This window comes from Synchiropus splendidus, chromosome 1 (genome assembly GCF_027744825.2).
Source record: "Synchiropus splendidus isolate RoL2022-P1 chromosome 1, RoL_Sspl_1.0, whole genome shotgun sequence".
NCBI lineage: Eukaryota > Metazoa > Chordata > Actinopteri > Syngnathiformes > Callionymidae > Synchiropus > Synchiropus splendidus.
The window spans coordinates 28,894,236-28,916,124 of NC_071334.1; the positions used below are offsets into that span (position 1 = coordinate 28,894,236).

At 41.9% G+C, this 21,889-nt stretch overlaps 3 protein-coding genes across 7 annotated transcripts in view; 2 read left to right on the forward strand and 1 right to left on the reverse strand.

Annotated features, from left to right (window-relative positions):
* unk (unk zinc finger) lies at positions 1-7,282 on the forward strand. Its single transcript, XM_053869679.1, has 15 exons — positions 1-260; positions 701-910; positions 1,688-1,864; positions 1,950-2,080; positions 2,552-2,687; positions 2,754-2,871; positions 2,952-3,036; positions 3,227-3,519; positions 3,615-3,680; positions 3,989-4,172; positions 4,246-4,347; positions 4,420-4,605; positions 4,674-4,855; positions 5,076-5,336; positions 5,491-7,282. Exons 1-15 carry the CDS (start codon positions 112-114, stop codon positions 5,644-5,646), a joined length of 2,436 nt encoding a protein of 811 aa, XP_053725654.1. The 5' UTR covers positions 1-111; the 3' UTR covers positions 5,647-7,282.
* unc13d (unc-13 homolog D (C. elegans)) lies at positions 6,763-20,131 on the reverse strand. Of its 5 annotated transcripts, XM_053869637.1 has the most exons (36): positions 19,870-20,131; positions 19,005-19,136; positions 18,736-18,925; positions 17,738-17,764; positions 17,608-17,664; positions 17,476-17,529; positions 17,294-17,401; positions 17,163-17,222; positions 16,596-16,662; positions 16,149-16,329; positions 16,032-16,076; positions 15,893-15,964; positions 15,745-15,814; positions 15,571-15,675; positions 14,248-14,340; positions 14,088-14,188; positions 13,382-13,499; positions 12,490-12,611; positions 12,331-12,421; positions 12,210-12,266; positions 12,036-12,133; positions 11,923-11,974; positions 11,720-11,850; positions 10,620-10,737; positions 10,386-10,538; positions 10,215-10,310; positions 9,933-10,139; positions 9,796-9,870; positions 9,613-9,692; positions 9,437-9,551; positions 8,987-9,058; positions 8,250-8,333; positions 8,033-8,153; positions 7,845-7,968; positions 7,559-7,782; positions 6,763-7,436 (listed from the first exon to the last, which is right to left on the reverse strand). In XM_053869637.1, exons 3-36 carry the CDS (start codon positions 18,793-18,795, stop codon positions 7,324-7,326), a joined length of 3,351 nt encoding a protein of 1,116 aa, XP_053725612.1. In that variant the 5' UTR covers positions 18,796-18,925; positions 19,005-19,136; positions 19,870-20,131; the 3' UTR covers positions 6,763-7,323. The 5 variants fall into 5 exon arrangements, with proteins under 5 accessions (XP_053725612.1, XP_053725620.1, XP_053725603.1 ...); XM_053869645.1 differs by lacking the exon at positions 19,005-19,136; XM_053869628.1 differs by having other exon boundaries at positions 18,736-19,136.
* The window catches only part of wbp2 (WW domain binding protein 2), a 4,685-nt gene continuing 2,925 nt past the window's right edge, over positions 20,130-21,889 (forward strand). The window contains exons 1-3 of the mRNA XM_053869713.1: positions 20,130-20,321; positions 21,087-21,195; positions 21,266-21,401. Coding sequence (XP_053725688.1) covers positions 20,263-20,321; positions 21,087-21,195; positions 21,266-21,401 — 304 coding nt within the window. The 5' untranslated portion in view covers positions 20,130-20,262. The remainder of the gene's footprint in view (positions 20,322-21,086; positions 21,196-21,265; positions 21,402-21,889) is intronic.

Below are 21,889 nucleotides of genomic sequence, written 5' to 3' on the forward strand. Positions count from 1 at the left end.
TTTTCTTGCGCAAGCTCACATCGTCGTAGAATGCGGATTTTGAAGCTAACAACGATAGCTAGCCTCTAAGCTAAAAACAAGGTTCTCGTTGCTGCCCTCCAAACGGGTAAAATGTCCAAAACACACACCCAGCCCCCTTTATGTTCGCCAGCGATGGCTACCGGGGGTCAGTCTTCGTCCTCTTCGTCTTCTTCCGCGGGGGGCTCGACATCTCCCGCAACCGTGTTGAACGTACAACCCGAGAAACCTCAACATTACACGTACGTAGCTAACTAACTGGATAACTGTACGTAAACTCGTGCGTGTTTTTTTCTTTCTTTGCCTCGTAAATGTACCTCTGCATGTTGCTCTAAGCTGTACGTATGGTCTTATGCAACCTAAACAAACATGGTCTGTTATGATTTGGTGACAAATCCCACCAGATCCAGAATAAGGGGCCCTTATCAACTGAGTAATATTTGTTTGATATGTATTACCATTATCACAGGGGATCAGTCAGATAAAAAAAAGAACATTTGGAAATAACGGGGCAGTGGAATATTAGAAATAAAACAAGCCTTTTACAGTTGTTATTTCAGTGTTGTTACCCAATGTACCTGAAGTCCTGCATGTATTTTGTTCTTTCAAAACTGACAGATATGTTGCACGAGATTGGACAGTTTGGAACGTATAATATTTTTCCCTGTGCTTTTGTGAACAGATATCTGAAGGAGTTCCGAACGGAGCAGTGTCCTCTGTTCGTCCAGCATAAATGTACGCAGCATCGGCCCTTCTCATGTTTCCATTGGCACTTTTTGAACCAACGTCGCCGGAGACCTATACGCAGAAGAGACGGGACTTTTAACTATAGCCCTGATGTTTACTGTACCAAATATGATGAGGGATCAGGAACATGTCCAGATGGAGATGAGTGAGTATTGTGCAGTTTATTGTTGAAAAAATATAACAAGGCACAGCATATTTCCCAGTATAACATAAATGTTAAAAACAACAAAACAAAAAAACAACAACACACATTGTGTTTGCATTTTTGTCACTCCATGACCTCACAGACGGTTCAGACTTGACTGAGTACTGCCACCCAAAGAAATTGAAATGTCAAAATGCTACTCCAAGTCAGGCGTCATTGTTACGTTAAGTGTAGCAGATTATTTATTTTGAAATGCTAAACCCCTGGTTATTTTTCTATTTTCTGGAAAGGCACAAAATGCTAATGTGCATCCGTTAGAAGATCATGTCCATTTAAAAGTGAAAACACCTTTATGTTTAAGGGCACTTTTGGAGGAGACATCCTGGTGAATAGTAGTTGATTGCACTGTGATCATTTGCACCTGAATAATCCACTTCTCCTGAAGCGTCTTGCCCCTCTTGAGTCACACATTGTCTTTTCATGTTGATAGTGACAGCTATTTGCATCATTTTGAATGGAAATCAGTTTGATGGACCTGTGTACAAGAAACTTACTTTATTGCCTTTGTGTTTTATGCATTACCTACGACATTTGTTCTTGAATTAGGTATAAACATTATTGGAAAATATTTGCATTATTATAGAACTGAAATACATATTACTGAATAAGTTTACTCGTTTCCACATTATACATCCTGTTTGGAAATTTAGTATTCACTTTTGTCTGAAAATTTGTCTCTGTTGGTGGACATGAGTAAAATATGTCTATCTATTATAGATGCTCATTTTTACATCGGACAGCTGGGGATACTGAGCGAAGATACCACCTCCGCTACTACAAGACTGGCTCATGTATCCATGAAACAGATGCTAAAGGCCACTGCAGCAAAAATGGCTCACATTGTGCCTTTGCACATGGATCACATGACCTGCGCACCCCGGTTTATGATATCAGGTACAGTGTTGGACTCTGCTTTTTTTAGCCATATGGGTGTCAAAATGTTTTCATTAATGAGGTGTTCACTTGATGTTTGTTACAGGGAAGTACAGGTGATGGAGACTCAAGGTGGCACGGGATCGACAGAAGGAAGTTCAGGAGACGGACAGTCTGGTCAGGCAGCAAGTACTGCCCTCATAGAGAAGATTCTAAGTGAAGAACCCCGCTGGCAAGGTGAGTTGCAATGTATTTAAATAAAAAAAAACATTTTTTTCTTGCGTCATGTGAATAATGTCCCACTTTCCTTAAACTTAAAGTCCACCTTATATATACACTGCCAAGCAACAACAGATGTTTAAGCCCCTCAACAAAGTATCCCAGGTTCAGATCCAGTATTGGGAGTTTTATAGTTTCCACAGTGAGTCGCAGTGAATCAATTTAGTCAGTCAAAAGTGAGTAACAGTCAGGTTGTCTATTATCCTATTCAGGGAACCCTCAAACCTGGATGAGTAGTTGACTGCAGCAATGATTTCATTTTGAGAAATGAAAATGTTTTAAATAACAAGCTATGTTTCTGATGAAGTATACTTAAGCACTGTAGCTGTAGATTAGTTACATCCGTCTCCAAATGTCTGTTAGCTGAACTTATTCTTCACCATTGACGCAAGTGCCATGTTTTTCTGTCTCTTTCTCTGTCTCTCTTAGAAAACAACTATGTGCTATCACACTACAAGACGGAGCTGTGCAAGAAGCCTCCTCGTCTGTGCCGGCAAGGTTACGCCTGCCCGTATTATCATAATAGTAAAGACAGACGGCGCAGCCCACACAAACACAAATACAGGTACACTGGGGCGCTGTTGTGGATCACCGCTGGTTATAGGTGTATTTGACAAACTTCCTTTCTCAGAGCATTGCCGTGTCCAGCGGTGAAACAGAGTGAAGAGTGGGGAGATCCCAGTAAATGTGAGGTCGCTGAGGGATGCCAGTATTGTCACACCAGAACAGAACAGCAGTTTCACCCAGAGGTTTGTCTGCTCAACTGACCAATCTTTCTTTCTCAATGAACAACAATCGATAAGCGCTACCTTTCACATTTTTTTCCCAGATCTATAAGTCGACAAAGTGCAATGACATGCAGCAGAGTGGCAGCTGCCCCAGAGGGCCTTTCTGTGCATTTGCTCACGTAGAGAGTAAGTGAAAATAACCAACAAACTAGTCTCTACACTAATAAATGTTTTAAATAAATAAATACTAAGTTAAAAGGAGCTTTTTTTGTCACATAATTAAATGAAGTCTGGGTGGTAAAAGAGGTAAAAGATTGCTTTGAAAGATATTTGAAATCTCTAACTCATTTCTGAAATATTAAACATCCTTTCATAGAATCCCTTGTTGCAGAGGAGCCATCGTTCTTAACCCCCAGCTCCCCTCCACCGTCTCGACCTCCAGACCCTCTCACTTCACATGAGGTCTCCTCCAGTCCCTCTGGGCACAGTATGGGTCAGATCGCAGACCCCTTCTCTCCATCAATGCCTGGATCCCATGTAGCAGAACAGGGACTTTTGGGCAGTGTTCTAACTCTGAGTGAGGACATGAGGAGAGGAATGGAGCCTCTATCGCCTTGGGCAGGAGAAGGGGGGTACGGCAGAGCACCAGGGTTTGAGCGGGAAGATCAGGTAAAATGTTTTTAAAAAATCAGAGTTTTTGTAACATGTGTAATGTTTTTCAAATGTATTATATATAAGGGTAATACTGTGTTTTTCTGTTTCAGGCCAAGCAGAGGAGTTTTGCACTTGAGCAGCGCAATCGGGAAATGGCCTCAGTACAAAGCAAACAGGTTCATATGTCTAACTTTTTTTTCCTGATATATATTGTTGCTTGTTGTTCAACTCAACTTTCACTTTCAAATGTCTCTTGAAAAACCGTTCTGTGTTTTAATTAAATTATTATTCAAAAACAAGTTTTATTAGCCGCTACTGTTTTGCCTTTATTTTTACTGATCTGTTTCTGTGTTGTTGGGGTTAGGGTTATTATCTATAATCACCAAATGTGTTCGGATGTTCTGCATGTGTGGTTTATGAAGTCTTTAAGCTCTCATTGATGATGCGGAAGAAGACGGACTTGAATGTGATTTCCTTTCTCCAGGACTTGTTGGTGTTTCTACCAGTTGGCAGCCCTTTGAGTCTCTCCTCCAGCGTCCCCTCCAGTTTAGCCGCTACCCCACCCAGCCCTGCGCCACTCGGACCACTGGGCACTAGCATTTCTTCGGGCATGAATGCCAATGCATTGCCCTTCTACCCCACCAGTGAGACCGTGGAGTCAGTAGTTGGTGAGTGGATTTCCATTTTTTTGTAATCTTACCATGACCCAACCTTCCCTGCTGACTGTTCTGCCTTTGACAGAGTCGGCCCTGGATGATCTCGACCTGAATGATTTTGGTGTGTCCGCCTTGGAGAGAAGTTTAGAAAGTAGCTCTGCTCTACCCAGTGTGGGTTTGATGTTGGGTAAGTAAAGGAACCTCACAGCTATTTACGTCATGAAGAAATGGTGTCTCATCTGTATGTCTTCTGTCACAGGCGGCAGTCAGCTCCAGAGCTCTGCACCAGTCAATATCCCAGGATCCTTCAGCGGCACTGCCCCTTTTAGTTCACCGTCACCTTCCCCTCCTGTCAGAGCCCACGCATCTCCATTCTTTTCCTCTCACCTGTCTCAGCCTGGCCAATCAGAGAGCTCCTTCCTGGGGCCCTCCCACAGCTCTTTAGGTTGGTCCAACACCATCCGATAAGTGTCGTATTCTTTGCCATATTTACCCTTCATTTTTATTTGAAAGGACTTAATGGGATGAGCTCAAACATCTGGGAGCATTTCCCATCAGGGCAGGGGTCACCAGGCACCCCCCCAACCTTGCTGGCGTCGGGACCCTGTGCAGAGACCAGTAGGCTCAAACAGGAGTTGGAGGAAGCTCATAGGGCCCTGAAGCAGTGGGGGCACAGCTGGAGACACACAGCTCAGGTAGGTAGGTAGTGGGGCCAGAAGCATCCACATTAGCTTCCCAGATGTTTTGTTTGTGGTTCGTATTCTTTAAGCGTCCAGTGTATTCCTCTAAAATCAGACTTGAATTCATGAATATTTGCTTTTACACTATATTTAAAAATGAGTGCATGAGTAACTGGAAACTGCCCCCAAAAGTTTGATTTGAAATAATATGAAATTTCTACGCTCCATCCTTCAGTCGTGGGCGACACTGAAAGCAGACGCAGAGGAGTCCAGAGCGCACACAGCACGACTAGCCTTGGAAGCAGAGCGAGCTCGGCATGCCGAGGAAGAGGCGCAGCGGCAAGCTTCTCTCCTGCAGGAGGCGCTAGATAGTATAAGAAGTGGCGAAAACCCCCATTTAGCTCTTCATCAACTGCAGCTCCTGCATCGATTACCCTTGGAGTCTGTGCTCAGTCTACAGGCGCAGCTCTGCAGCTGCCTACAGGCTGTGGAGCAGGTGAGGAGAAGCCTAAGATGTTTAAAACATTTGCTGAGGCATGTGCAAAAGAAGAGACAATATCCAAGAGCAGTATTTTGGTGTTGTAGCTCACGGAATGGAGGGATCATGTGATAAAAGTAAATGTTCAAGTTGTCATCTTGTCTGTTCGCAGGTTGTCTACAGGAAACAGAGACAGTGTTGTGTGACGTGTGGCGAGTCGGGCTCTCTGTCTTTGCCCTGTGGTCATGGACTCCAGTGTGACAGCTGCTCCACCTCCAGAGAATGTCCACTCTGCTCCAAACAGACGCGGGAGCAGCAGCTCTCCTGACAGCTCAGCTGATTCCACAGAAACCAGCACTGACCTCTGTCACCACCATGGCAGGGGTCCATCAACGTTAGCACTGATCTGGTTTTTCTATTTCACCTCCATGGTTACTTCGAATTGAGGCGCTCTTTTTATGGTGATCTTCGCACTCTTCTCTTGACCAGCAGCACTGTTTTTCAGCCCTGTCTTGATTTGTCAACAGAAAACCAGCTCTTCTTACTCTAACCTTTGACTCATATTCTTACAAACCAGCTCAAAATCACTTAGTGCTGTTTGTTGGTCATGGCATTTTCAGTATAAGAGATATAGAGATGCCACCTCACGTTTCAATGTCGAGGTCAATGCAGATAGTCCTGATCCATTGTAGTAGTCTTGATACAGTGTAGAACAGTCTAATGTAATCTTTCTTACCGTACAGATGCTAACTGTATATGCGACAATAGCCTCTATATACGTACTTAGGATGGATGATATGCATAAGGTGGGCTGCTAGCTTCAGTGAGCCACACTCACAATGAGTTTCTGATCAGATCGGTTTGCGCTGTACCAGTCCACACATGTGCAGGCCTCTTTAGCAACTTCACTTGGCAGCTTGGATCATTGATTTTGGGGTGCTAACCGCTAAAATTAGGTATCTAATGGTGTCATATTTTTAGATCGTAACTTTAATCTCAAAATATTGAGACAAGGAAGTCGAAACAAGACGTGCAAAATAACGAAATGACAACGGATGGAAGCACATTTCTGTTTGCTATATACATGTGTTTATCACCCGTTTAACCGAGTTCTGTGTTCATAAACATCTGTTTCTACGCTTTTTACACAAATATTGAGTCAGACTTTTCATCTACAATCTCAATTTCATCAATGGGACAAATTCAATAAAGTGTTTTTGCATCCTTTTCCATAAATGATGAGGATTTGGGGGAGTTCTTGTTTGTTCTGTTACTAAGTATCATTAGGTTGGAGTTATTAGAAATGTATGGATTATTCTTTTGAAATTAAATATGATAGACAAATATCACAAAGAACAAGCTTTGCGCACGTGTGTGGACGGTCACCCGCTGGTTGGACGTTTCTAGGCTAATAATCCAAATAATTTAGCAGATTTTTATGATGATGACACTGCAGCCAGTTCATCATGTATGACACATTCAAGGGCATATTTCAATTCATTCAGGCGAGGTACAGGTGGCTCTTATGTAGGTTATATTTAAGGAAAATTAGTAATATTTGTATGAATTTTCAACAGATGGCCTCTGTTAAAACACTCAGGTTTGATTCTTCAACTGGATGAGGTAAATGCATGAAGGCACAATCGAAGTAAACTGTCGACATATGTAGTCTTTCAAATTCTTTTTTTTGTACCTCTTCTTTTCATGTTAACTGAAATATACACTTTTTAATACTGTCCATTGTGTAATGGTGGAGTGTGTGTGTTTATGCATTCACGTATAATTACATTCAATTACAGAAAAATACACAGTTGAATTACGCAAGTTCATTCTTAGTCTTTTTCAATCACTGTGATGATTTCTGAACTGTCCACACACACGCTCACACACACTTGTTTATCATCTTTGTTTTGTTATCAATGTGCTTCTTTCTCCTTTTTTTGGTACAGATCATTAAAACAAATTGTATATTTTTGGAAAAAGTGTGTCGACCCTGGTGCTTGTACTACGACTGAGGCAGCTCCAGAGACTGTTTCTCTCGTTGTCGTCGCAGCTTCACGAAGGCCTGTATGTCCCGCTCACTTTTTCTGGACTCCAGCAGTCTGAGGATGTTGTCTTCTAAGAACGGGCAGAAAAAATAGACATTTTCTGTTTGAATTATTTTATAAAACTGGTACATTTTCATCAGAGAAAGTAGATTCTTTAACCCAGATGATACTTGTGCGCTACTAAAAATGTACCGTTAGGTCTTGGATGCATTAGAGGCAGTCGTATCTGAGCGGGCGTGGCATCAGGACGTGAAGAAAGGTCATCACTTTCTTCTCTTGAACCAGGAACTCCAGGAATTGCTTTCAGCGCGAGGAAGGCTTCTCCTTCAAAGTCATCAGTGATCAGCATGTCATAGTCCAATACAGTCACCACCAGGCAAGCCCCTGGAGCCTGGCATTGCTCGAGAGACACCATGCTGTGGAGGCAACACGTTAGTGTTCGACGCAGTAGGTGAACAAGCATGAAGAATAGACTTACAAGTCAAAGCACTCATCAAAAAGAGGGTTCAAATCGCAGCTTTTGGTTTGCGTGCTGCGGGTTTCCACCAGAGGGAAAATGTGCTTTGGCTCCAAACATAGCTGCACGTACGGGTCGCTCAGTCCTGAAGGAAATATTAACGTTAATGGTCTTGAGGGAAAATGGGATTCTAAATCTGTGTGTGTCACCGTTTGAGTCCATCGGCAGAAGGTTGACTGCGTTCAACACCTCGACTCTGAGTCGTCCCTCTGATCTCCTGTAGGAGGTCAGAAGGGTGACAGCTCCGTATTTCTCCCCGCTGTACACTTTCTGCGAAGAGCGAGGGTGAACACAAGTCTACGGTTTAATATTTTGGAAGTCTACAGTTAAACATCACTGGCCTTTGGAGCATCTGTGTCATCTCACCTGCTCCCATTGCTTCCTTTCAAAAAACTTTTCAACAAGTTCTTGGCTGCTCAGCGAGTGTTGAGTCAGAAGAACTTTAAGAGCCTGGAAAGATGGACTGAATTGTTAAATGGGCTCAGCTGTCATTACGATTAAATAACTTCATTTCCCCATCAGTTTTTAAGTATTGCAATATAGGCATGAAAAGTATCCATTTTCAACAGATCTCTGAGCCAATATTCAAGTTAAATATTTTTCTTTATTTATCAACAAGATTATGACATTTGCTTTGGTGCTCACATGAGTGCTAAACATATATTTTACCCACACACAACTGAGCCTAAAAACAAGCCTATTGTCTCCAAATTCTCTTGGCTCAAACAGACTTGTATTTTGGATGTGACTGGATTCATATTTAAATTTAGCCTCTTCCAGTAGGACTGGAGTTGACTTTGCTGGAAATTAAGACAATGCTAAATTATGACAATTCAGCCACTGGACAGAACCTGAATTGAACATAAAAAATAAATAAATAAAATAATAATAATAAAATAATTTATACATCGTCAATAATGTTGAAGTAAAATATTTTTTTACCCTTTGTTATAAGACATTTGTTTCTACTTCATTTAATGTGAATGATTTCAATATAACTGACTTTATATTCTCTGCATCATCAATTTATTTTTCCACTTTAACTCAATGGATGGCGCCCCATTTATATTGAAGCCCAAAGTCACTGGATTCTCTCAGCTCACCTTGTAGTCGTCTGAATGAAGTGTCTTCAGTGGAAGTCCATTTCCTTCACCATGGAAACACTGTTCCAGACACTGAAATATCATGCCGGCAAGTAAGTTAAATGTAACACACTTGAAGATTTGTGTGATCATATGACATTGAGGACTTAATTTGTACACACACACACACTGGTGTCTCTATCCTTATGAGGACCTCTCAATGACATAATGCTTTCCCCAGCCTCTCACCTTTAACGTAACCGTCCAAAACAGATGGTTAACCTTAACCAGGACTCTCAACCAAACATTAACCCAATTATAATGACCCCCTTATTTTGACGTTCTCACCCTGAAAACGCGATGAGAACCGGCCAAAATATCCTCACCAAGCAAAGTGGTATTTGACAGTGTCCTGTCAAAGACTGGTCCACACAAGATACATGTCCACACAAACACACACATGTGGCCCACCTGCAGTGTGTAGTAGAGTCTCTGGCTGACCACCATGAAGGCCTCCTGCTGAGCATGCTCTGCTGCCACTTGCTGAAGGATCTTGACCGAGTTATTCCACAGTGGGGTCAGGAGGCTGAGCAGCGAAGGAGTATGTCATCGACATAAGAATATCACATGAGTTTGGGCTTTCTCACCTATTGAAGTTCTCTTGAACCAAGTTTTCATTCATATCTTTCAGCTCTTTCAGCAAGTAGTCCATGAGAGGGGCAGCTGCCTAAAATATAATGGGTGGAAAAAAGTCAGGATATATTATATTATGATAAATTATATATTTATAATACATATATATATATATATTTATCTTGGTTGTGACTTACATCCTCCGACGACTTGGAGGGAAATCTTTGTCTGGTCGGCATGGCCCGGACAAAACTCTCAATGTCTATGTTCAACTTCCAAAGCAGAAACGGTTAACATGTTGCAGGCGCAGCTGTGCAGCCTAACTCCCACTCACCTTCTTCCCCAGGGTGTCCAGAACAGAGCGGATCTCTCTGCTCAGTACGTTTTGGGTTTGCTGCAGCTGGGATGGCAGCGTATGCTGGAATTGGGTTTCGCCTATCACCTGATGTGTCCTCTCTCGAAGCCCGGCCCAGTTCAGCTGCGTAGGCAGGCGCGTCAAGACTGACCTCAGATGCTCCAAATCATTGACCACCACGCACAGCTGTCCAGTTACATTAGGCATCACATGAATAGTCTTTCGTGTGTTGCCGATGTTCAGATGCTGTCTTATGATTACCATCTTGATCGCCCTTCCGTGGTCTGTGTTCTCCGTGAGGACTCGAACCCTCGCCTTCAGATTTTGAGAATAGGTCACAAGGATCTTGCACACGTCCTAAAATCCCATGCAAGTGTGGAGTCATTCACAGCAGGAAGAGTGAGGGCGACATCCAAAGAAAGCAAGCGTTACCTCTGTAATTTTAACCATGAGCATAAAAGCCTCTTCTGGGTCGGGCCAGGCCAGCTGCTCCCACAGCTGGCATATCGGCTGGATGCAGGCAACTAGGTCGACTGCAGAGGAGCTGTGCTTGACCGGCACTGAGCCAGACTCCAGCGGCTGCAGCTGAGGGGGCAGGAGACAGAAGGAAGACAGAAAACGTCTATGTTGAGAAACAACACATCTGTGAGGGAGTCTGGCATGTACCTGGTCCACCTGCACGGCCCTCTCCACCCTGTCCTGGGTGGTGCTGAAAGCCTGTTTCAGCCAGTAGGGAAGCGCCTCCCTGAAGCCCTCGTGGTAGTTTGTCAACTCGAGCAGTCCACTGGAACAACAGATATCCACGTTAAAGCTCCTGCCATTTCATATTACTGTCCAGTGAGGGGCAGTGTGCCTGTAAAAACTACAACTTCGGGATTGGACTGAACAACAGTGAGATCAACAAGTGCACAAACCATGATGCACATGTAAAATGTATTTTGAAACTGGACTTGAAGTCCTCAGAACCCTCTCAAAGGCAGCACAAAAATGTTGTAGCCATCTGCTTCGGACTGTATGTAATTTGTCCCTGAATGTAGAAGTTGCTATATTTTTTCAATTCGAGTGTGGTATCTATCTCATTCCAATATTGGTCACATATGTGTAGGTGAACTACACAAATACTGTGGAATAGGCGACAAAATTAACATTACAATAGTAGAAAAGCACGCACAGAGCACACCAATAATTCACTTATTTGCCTCCACGCTGTGATTTTAAAATAATTGTTTTTATTTAACTAAATATTGTCATATGTATAATTCACCAATATATGTTCATGTTAAATATTCAAAGTGCAATAATCTGAAAACGAGTGGAGTGGATGGCAGTGGCACTTCTGGAAGACACACATGACTAACATGAAGGAGACGGTGCTGCGCATTAAGAATGAATGAAAAACCTTTGACATGATGGTAAATCTGCATTTTGTCTCCACCCCATTAAGATTATTTATTATTACATGTTTTTTTTTCTTTTCTTTTGTGGGCCTATTAAAAAACCAATGGGAAAAACTATATAATGAATCCATATGGACCTACACCACACAAATCAAATTGCAACCATCCAAACCCAGTTTGAGTTATTTTGTTCACCAACAAATGCTAAAGCAAACATACAGAAGCCTATTTTCCATGAATGGTGGTGCTTTTGTGATGAGATCACCGATGGAATTTTTTTGCGCCATTATATTTCCAATATACCGCACGTCCAGTGCAAGTTCAATGGCACTAGCAGGATGACAAGGGCCATCTACGGGGAAGTCTGACCGTCTCTGCAGGAAAGCCTTGTCATTGTGGATGGCTTGCAGGCTCAGGTACACTGGGAAGAGGCTGTTGGCTAGCGTCTGCTCCATCTGACCCTCCATCAAGGATAAAGTCTGCATGACTTCTTTGGCAAGCTTTACACAAGAGATGAGAAGTAGTGAGACGAGAAAGCAGAAGGAAATAAGAAGACCATGATGTAAACTTACCAGAGAGTCGAAGCTCTTATAGACCACAGTGAACACATCCACCTGCACAACACTGTTGACCGAAAGGTACTGTTAAATGCATTGTGAATTCCTCCACAGACCCTCAAGCCTACCTGGAAAAGATCCGGTTCCAGACGTCCTTGTTGCTCTTCACATCTTCCTGGACCTCCCCAATCAACCTGGACACAGCCACGACTGTCTCTGACAGGTCCTGTGGGTGAACACAGCACAAAATTCAACACAAGAGTCGAAAGATGAAATCAAAAGCTTGTGAAAATGGAGTTTACTTTTGTCATTGGTTGATGCAAACCCTTCTTGACAGTGAACCACTCATGCGTTCCAGTCTAGTGGGCAAAACGCATCACCATTAATATGCTGTACATCACGAAACATCGCTTCAAGGATTACCTTTATAGCGTCGCAGACTTCATCGTGCAGGTCGAAGCCAGCTGGATTCAATTTCTGAAAAGCCCGGGTCTTGCATATCTGGGACAGAATCCTTGAAAGCACACATGTATTGGCTGACCATTTCAGTTTCAAGCTGTTATCTGTGTGAAGGTTCCGTACCTGAGAAGTGTGTGCAATTTTGGTGTAGAGCTGGGAGTCGGGTGGAAGATGTCTCTGTACTTTGACACAAGATGGAGGCCATACTGCAGAAACCCATGAAGAGAGTCGCCGAGTTCCTGTTTCTGTTGACAAGCACTTTTTATTAATGCAAATATGCAACATTTCCTCTTTTGAAATTAGGTCAAATTATAAAAGAAATATGAGATTTGGCATCTTGAAAACAGAGAATTGCACCATCTCATTGTCATATCATCAGCCATTTTTGGTGAAAACAACATGACGTGAATATTGACAAAAAATGTAAAACATTCTGTCCAAATGTTTTACAAGAAACCAGTACATATATAAATCTGTTCAATAAGGTAATGATATTTGACACAAAGTGATAAAGACTGATAGTGACACAACAGTAATAATATTTTTTTACTACTATATCACTTGGGCCCTTCTTATTTCTGTGAAGGAGTGAGACATCTTATGGTTATGTTGATGGCAAATGTACTTGAAGCTAATGAAGCTGAAATAAATAATAATTTTTTAAAAATTGGCGTAAAACCAGCAAAGGGCTGAGGTGACAGAAAGCAGGATCATGGAGGAAGCCCTGTTATGGCAAAGGTGAACCAAGCAGTATGGGTGAGATTAAGACACTCCGCCACAAAACATTGCAACAAGCGAGAAACACAGTTGGTGAGTAATGACTGGGAGGTCCGCACTGTAAAGTGCATGTTACTGAAGGGAGAAGAAAACTTGCCTTTAGTTATTCGCATATGTGACTGGGTTACTGGGGTTCACCTTAAACACCATATCCAAAAGAACTTTGGCAAAAATGTTGAATGTTTCAATTCACACAAACACTTCTAATGTGTCCCCTATGTATAAATGTTTGTCGAACCTGTTGATATGGCAACTCCTGCTGGTGCCAGTGGTATTCAATGCTGGTCAGCTGCTGGAGCAGCACAGACGACTCCATCTCCAAACTCTGGTACAGTTTACTATAAACTACCCACTTCCTGTCAGGGAAAAAAAACAAACAAGAAACGGCAATTGAGAAGTAACATACACACTTGCAGTCATACAGGCCATCACCAGTTATTTTTCACACCCATATTCACTATAACTTCTTTATAATATTCATATTTACCCACACAACAGTTCGATTGCATGTGACCTGTAGTGGTGAGCTAGAATTTCCTGTTAAGTAAAATGGCGTGATTAGTGACACCAGATATGTGTTTTATCTGAGGAGTGGCGTCGCAATTATTCACACCGAAAATAACCCCAGACTTTTGCAAATTCTGGAATTAAACCATTGATTTTGGATTGGATTTACATTAAACTTTTTTTAAATGGTTAAAGCTTGAAAAATGTTAATGTAATGTGCACTCTTGGTTACCTTTACTGCGTATTGATGGCATAATAAAAACCGTATTGTAGAGTGCTAATAAAATAGACACCATCACAGGAAACAAGGTTAATAAAAGGTGTCAGTTATGGATTAAACTGCCATATTGAACTGGTAAATAAGTTACTTTGATCGACGAATGACTGACCAAGCCAAAATGAACATTATCAGCATCAAGTCTTCAAATTTCACTCACGCCAGATCTTGAAGAAAAGATGAGAGGTCATTCTGCGTGGCATAAAACTCCAGCAGAGTCTGCGCTTCGCCACATAACTCGCCTTTCCATGGCGCGGAACTCTGGAAGCCATCAGGGGTCAGAGGGAGGAAAAAGATTTCTCTGTCAAGTTTTGTTTTACCTGCTGCTTGGAGATGTAGAACTGGATGAACTGCTGCAGAATCCCACAGTAGTTGATGTAAGCACTTCGACCTGCGCTTAGATTTTCATCCCTCTGTCGGTCACATTGGAAGAAAATAACAAGCTCATCTTCGTTTTTTAGGTTTGATATTGTAAACTGAAATGTTTTTGTAACAGATGATATAAATATATCATATATATCATCATCACTTTTATGGACAGAATTTCTAGGCGTAGCCAGGGGTCGGAGGGGATCCGGTTCGGGCACCACAGAATTTCATCTCTGCTATTTGCGGACGATGTTGTTCTGCTGGCCTCATCGGACCGGGACCTTCAGCATGCGCTGGGTCGGTTTGCAGCCGAGTGTGAAGCTCCCGGGATGAGGATCAGCAACTCCAAGTCTGAGGCCATGGTTCTCGACCGGAACACGGTGGTTTGCTCTCTCCAGGTTGGTGGAGAGTTCTTGACTCAAGTGGCGGAGTTGAAGTGTCTCGGGGTCTTGTTCTCGAGTGAGGGAAAAAGGGAGCGTGAGATTGATAGACGGGTTGGTGCAGCGGCAGCAGTGATGCAGTCGCTGTATCGGAGCGTCGTGGTGAAGAGAGAGCTGAGTCACAAGACGAAGCTCTCGATTTACCGATCGATCTACGTTCCCACCCTCACCTATGGTCACGAGCTTTGGGTAGTGACCGAAAGGATGAGGTCGCGGATACAAGCGGCTGAGATGAGTTTCCTCCGCAGGGTGGCTGGGCGCACCCTTAGAGATAGGGTGAGGAGTTCGGTCATCCGGGAGGAGCTCGGGGTGGAGCCGCTGCTCCTCCACATCGAGAGGAACCAGCTGAGGTGGCTCGGGCATCTGATCCGGATGCCCCCTGGACGCCTCCCTGGGGAGGTGTTCCGGGCATGTCCTACCGGGAGGAGACCCCGGGGAAGACCCAGGACTCGCTGGAGAGATTATGTCTCCGGTCTGGCCTGGGAACGCCTCGGGATCCCCCGGGAGGAGCTGGAGGAGGTTTGTGCGGACCGGGAAGTTTGGGCTTCCCTGCTCCGAATGCTGCCTCCGCGACCCGACCCCGGATAAGCGGCAGAAGAAGGTGAAGGTGAAGGTGATATATATCATATAAATTTGATCCTGAAATCATAGCCAGAGCTAACACATTAGCTGTGCTCACGCACTTGGGTTCCATCTGTCTGGGATCCTGACATATTTTTACTTCAACTCCCAATTCAACAGTTAAACCGATTTTAATACTCTCTGTTTAACACTCATATAATTGAATTTCACTTTCAGATGATTCAAGTAAGAAAGTTGCTCCGTGACTCTTACCGCTTTATGGACAAATTTTATATTTAGATGACACTTTCCTCGGTCTGGATAAGTCTCTGTGCGGGGCTCCAGAGTGTACCACTTGTCCTCTGTGCAGTGCAGACTCTAGGAAAATGGAGTACAGTCTGAGCATGATCTATGAATAAGAAATGTATTTGTTTATTGAGTAAAAACCTCCAGTTTTAGGACAATGCTTCCCAAGAAATCATCAGTGCCTTTTTCCTTTTTCGCTTCTTTGATCATCCTGAAAAATAAATTCTTCATCAAATCTTTTTTTTTTTTTTTTTGGTTAAGCATTTATGTTGAAGTGATGAGAACACACCTTCTTAAGCTATTTAAGTTAGTTTTGATCTCCTCCAGTTTCTTCGTGATTGAAACGTCTTCATCTTTGTCCCTTAAAATTGGTTTGAAATCATTTTGAAATGGAAATAAGAGCTCAGTGAAAGAAATATTTTCCTCACCACATCTCCAGATGGAAGCTGGTGTGTGCGGTGTGTTGGAATTCTCTGCACACACAGACATGCAACAATGCTCTCATGAAAGAGTCATCGCAGACTGTGGAGAAGAAAACAACTCACAGTATGAAGGTTTGGTTCCAGATGGGATTAAGAGTCTGATTCTTTACGTCCGTCTGGTATATTTTATCATCTGACACAGAATCCTTCACCACTGACTTCAGGGGTTTGGCTGCGGACTGTCTTGTTTTGCTTGAGTCGTCGTCCTCCAGGATGGTGAGCAGGCAGTAGGGGTCACTGAAACCTGTGGAATGGCATCTGATGTAAGGTAGTGCTCCTTAAAAATATGAAAGAGTAACTGAATATCCTGCAGAAACAGAGGATTTCAATTTAAGGATATAATTATATTACAGATGTATTATATCTAGCATCCTAACGCACAACCACTGGACTGTCTGGACCTCAGAAATATGAATTTCAAGGGGTATTTTAAGTAGCATTAATATCAATTGATTTGTCGGTCAAACTTGAATATGACGTTCTTTCTCTTTAATTTGTTACTTGACTCACCACTGACATCTTTTCCCAGAATTCCTTCTGCTTCTTTGACAGTGGCCATCAGGCAGTATGCAGGTGGCTTCAATAAGCAGATCATTGACACAACATATATGACACACATGAAACACAGATGAAACGCCGCTTGCAAATATAACAATCACTAACAATGGTACTTTCTTTAGTTCTCAAAGCAGGTCTGACACTTCACAGCTCAAAGTGATGACATCTCCTGCATGTTCTGTTCTCATTCAGTAGATTAAATCAGTAAATCCATTCACCAAGAGTCACTCGAACGTGGAAACTCTCCGCAGGTACTTTTGCTCTTGACCTACAGGTTTTTGGCTCGAAGATCAGTCTTTCCTTCTCACCATGATGGTGCACTTCGCCGAAACACTTTCTTATTCATCTCAATCTAACTTTATTCTCACTTAAAATGAGTGAAAATAAACAATAATTTCCTCTCAAATCCATATGATGACTGGCTGGACATAGCTCAAGCCATGTCAATAGTCTGTTGCCTCTGAAGCGGAAGAAAGTGGTGAGAACCAGCTTTAGATGGTGTTAAGTTCTTTTTCTCACCTTTGTTTTTTGAACTTTTTCCATCAGAATATCATGTTCTGACTCTGTCATTGTGAAGGCCTGAACGAGGAAGCAGAATCATCATGAAAAAGTCAGACGTGTTATTTTGAGGGAAACATTTAGTTCAGTACCTCCTTTATGTACTGGTGCAGTTGCGCATCTGTGAAAGTCTCGGTATATGAGGCTTGACCTATCTTGTGTGCAATAGTGTACAGCAGTTCCTTATACATGGGCTTCAGCTGAAAACAAAATATGGTTACTTCCTAAAAAGACATTTTTAAAATGGAGTGAAATGATTTTAAAGGCAAATGACCTCCATTTCTTTGTGTCTCTGAGCTTTCTCTTTGTCCTCGTGATCGTGGAAATCCTACACAGAAGAAAAAAAAAAGGTTGACAGTTGTTTTGCGCAACTGGTCATTTGAGACAAAGCAGTCGAGCAACGCACCTTTCGGTCTCGCATTTTCCTCGTCGTTCCCATTTTGCGGACATGACCTGGTGAAAACTACAAATAAAAAGATAACAATTTGTGCACGTCACATGTAATAAAATTCTGATCGACAAACTGTTGTGACTACCTGTCTGACCCTCAATGAGGCATGTTCCTGAAAATTACAAGAAAATTGTCAAAGAAAAAAACGGACTTGAATAACTTTTCATTCAAACAAACAATATTTCACAATTTAAATACGAAATAAGGATTTGTAAACCGAAAATATATCTAATTGCGCTGGTGTTTTCTTGGTTTGATTTATAATTTATTAAAAATAATCATTCAATTATCAATTAGTATTAAATGTCATTATTTGTCCTCAGCTCAAATGTTCTTTTTGAAAAAATAGCAGTAGTACACAAAATAACTCATCTTGTAAATGAGCCAATTGATCACTCTTTTTAAAATGTATGCTTTTATCATGATATATTTTTTTAATTTTCTTCAAATAGAATGCAGGAACGTAAGCAGCTATGACTTGACCAAAATGATATAGCTGTGACTTCCTATTATCTTGAAGATGATGAGGCAGATACAGCGGGACACATGAGTCACAGAAACAGCTCATGACAAATAGAAGCACATTTTCCAGTGAGTTTTGATCACCAGACCCTTTTTTCCCCCTTTTTTTCTGTAGTCACAGTTGCCACATACAAATGACTCCTCCTGATAATATGTAGGAACAAATTTATCCTTTTAAATGCAACAATTTACAGAACTCATTTGTTGAAACAATATAATTACATTCCAATAGACATGGAAGTTGATCCAAAAAATAAATAAATAAACTATAGCATAATAAATAGGGGAAAATAAATGTGTAAAATGTTTCTTTTTCATGTCATCCACCAACATCTAAGAACAATTCGAACACACATGAGGACAAGCACCAACATGGTAAAGGATGATTCCAGTCAAGTTTTGCACAACAGCCTTTCTTAAACAACTGAAGCGCATGAATTTTCTCAGGAGACAGAGACAGACCATCATAAAAAGGACCAATAGTGATACAGTCATGGCATGAATGAATCAATACTCCACAAAACAAGGCCAAAGGGTAGCGTCCAGTGTAAAGGGTCCCACCTGCTCCGGTGTTTTAAGCTGATTTTCGCCACTGCTCCTGCTGTTTCCTTGTCCTGACATGTTTCTGAAGTGACTTTAAACCCTTCAGCCGGCAGTTGGACTGCACGCTGCCGTGCACGCATGTGTTTTTGAGCTATAGGGAAGCTGGGTCTTGATGAGCTATCGCACAGCAGCCGGAAACCATTACTTCCTGTAAAAGGTGGCAACATCGAGTCTGTCTATATTTTGATGACAGTATTGCTCCTTAACTAAAATGAAATGTTGCTTACCCATTATATGTTGTGTTTGTATTCATTTCCCCCCATTTAAAATGATGTTTAATCACAAAGAGCTGCTGTAAAGCAGTACTTGATCATGGAGATACTGTGTACTCTTAACAGTACAAAACGCTTATTTACCTCCTGTTGAAACATTGGTGACAAAAACCACAAGGAAAAGCCATGTCAGCTTCGGACTAAAAGTAAAATGCTTTTTGTTGTTTAAAAAAGAAAAAGGAAAAACAAACTTTTTTTTTTTTAGGCATGACACCTATGATGAAGATAAAATAATTAAGTAAGGTAAGTATGTTGTACTGAGGTTTCATACTACCAAAAAATATCATTATAATTACAAGGCATTGTAAAAGAAGCTTTCTCGTAGAAAATTATCCTGATGACACATTGTATATGTCTGGCTCATTTTAGCACCAGTTGTAGGTGCACAAAGTTAGCTCTTCTCCCTAAAAATAAATGTAACAACAACAATCAGATGTTACAGGCAAAATTAATGTTGACAAAAGGGATATATATATATATAAAGTGACCGTTACTTGAGTTTTTCATTTTTGTTTGGGACGGAAGCAAGAAATATTTGGTGACATAACAGCGTGCACATTCATCTCTCATCTCTCACAACCTGACCACTTGATATTTCCAGTGTCATTCTTAGAAACGCAGGCTGTTACTGTAAATACACTGTGGCTTCTCCTAAAACAAATCACCTCACTCACTGAAACTTAGAAGTCCATCACGTTGGACGGTTGGAATTAACAACACTTTCTTGCCCATACAAAATAAGCTGACTCTTTTTCAGGGCGGTCCCAGCTCTGTTCAACACCTTAAAGTCTCGAAAATGATATTGTTAGGTTGGATTTACAATTGTACTTGTTTCATTTGTGAAGTATTTCTCATTCTCCGTCGTTGGGCCACATCCTGTCAGCCTCCTCCAACTTCACCAGATGTCTTCATCCTGCAATCCCAACTCACTCCTATCCTCCTCCACATTCATACTTTTTCTCTTTTTCTTTTCCAACATTCGACGGACAATAGGTTCCGCGTCTCTCCTCTCCAAGTCCGAGCATCTTCAATCTGCCCTCCGAACTTGTTTGTTGTGCCGTGACGTCACTGTGACGTTTCCCTCGTAAGGCGGAAGCGCAGGTGCAGCTCCGAAGCTAACAGTGCGAACATCACAACAAGCGTAGTTACGTGATTGTCCGAGAGACTTTCATATCGTCTTTTTCGGGCAACATTTGGTCAGGCTGGACCCAACATGACTCTGAACCAGAACCATTCGGAGTCGGGCGGAGTTATCGTCAACAACAGCGAAAGGTAACGGTAGCTTAGATAACGGGGCAGCTCGCCTACTGTTATTCCTCAGTAAACGATGACGCTTGAAACACACAACATTGTTGAGATATAATGGAACTTGTATACGTCGTTGGCGTGTCGTGATGTTTAATGCCTCTTAGAATGGATGAAGACGGTGGAATTGCAGTGGGCAAGGGTGTTAGTGTTGGTGTGTAAAATCGCCTACAATTTTTTGATCCTAACCTTAAACTTGAATGCATTCTGTTCGTCACGCACGACACATGACTGTGTTTCAGTCTTCACATACAGCATGCATATCTGCATATAGACGGATCTTCCAGAGTCTTCCAGTCACAAAAAGCTGTGTCATAACATGGTCCAATGTGAGCCTAATCCTGTTACCGGTGATGGAAACAAGCAGCTGTCTTTGAGAGCAGCAATGACTGTACTGTAAATGAGTGTAGAGGGAATTGTGTGTTTACATTTAAATATAACTTTGGATTAAGGTTACTACAGAACACTTGCTCCTGTCTGAAGAGTGGCCTCATCTCTTAGTCCCATTTTCCCCACCTGGTCGACTTAAACCATTTATTCACCTGCTAAGTCTTTTCTGTATCGCCCATCCCAATTTAATATATATTTTTCTTTTTTAATTGGTGTTAAAATAATAATCATCACAGCGCTTATTACATTCCCATTATGCAGTTTTGTAGCATGTATTTCTAGTATAACTGTTCAGTCATTTTTCACATCAGTTTCCATCAAAGCGCTGTTGTCTTTCTCCAGTGTGCTCATGAACTATGACCATGTGGAGCTGGTCTTCAGTGATGCTGACGGTCTCCCTGAGGCTTTCAGAAAGAGCAAGAAAGGAAGCGTTTACCTGACTCCATACAGGGTAAAAGTACAGTACCTCATTCTGTTTTTATGGTGAAAATCTCTCAATTGTGGCATTTTATGCCGTTTAGGTGATCTTCGTGGCCAAAGGTCGTGATGCGCTGCGCTCTTTTATGATGCCTTTCTACCTACTGAAGGGTTGTGAAGTGAAGCAACCAGTCCTGGGGGCCAATTATATCAAAGGCACCATCAACGCAGAGCCAGGAGGTCAGTGATTTCAAGCCTAAATGCGACAGTTTGTTTCAATTTCAACCCACTTCATATCGCTCATTCTCTCATCTTTATTTAGCTTTTTAGTTTTAAAAATAGAAATGGATTTAATAAGCAGATCACGTGAAGGACAGAGTAAAAGACCATCCCAAGGATCATTTTCTTTAGATGGATGACACTCGGTTACAGCTTGTTTTGTTGCTGTCTTCTCATATTTGTTTGCAGAAATAAGTGCTGCATTTGCCTCTTCACTGTAGCACATGAACAACCTAGAGCTGAGATGGGTCATAAAACAGAAATGAACACCTGAACACCACAGCAGCAGCTGGATGAGGGTGCACACTATGACTAAATTAAAATGGTTTGGAAACTATTCTGTGTAATAACTATCATATTTGGTCATGAGAGATTGATTTTAGATTACTATTTATATTAAGTATTTAAGATACTTAGATAAAGTGTGTGTTGGTTTAATTCTGAAGTTC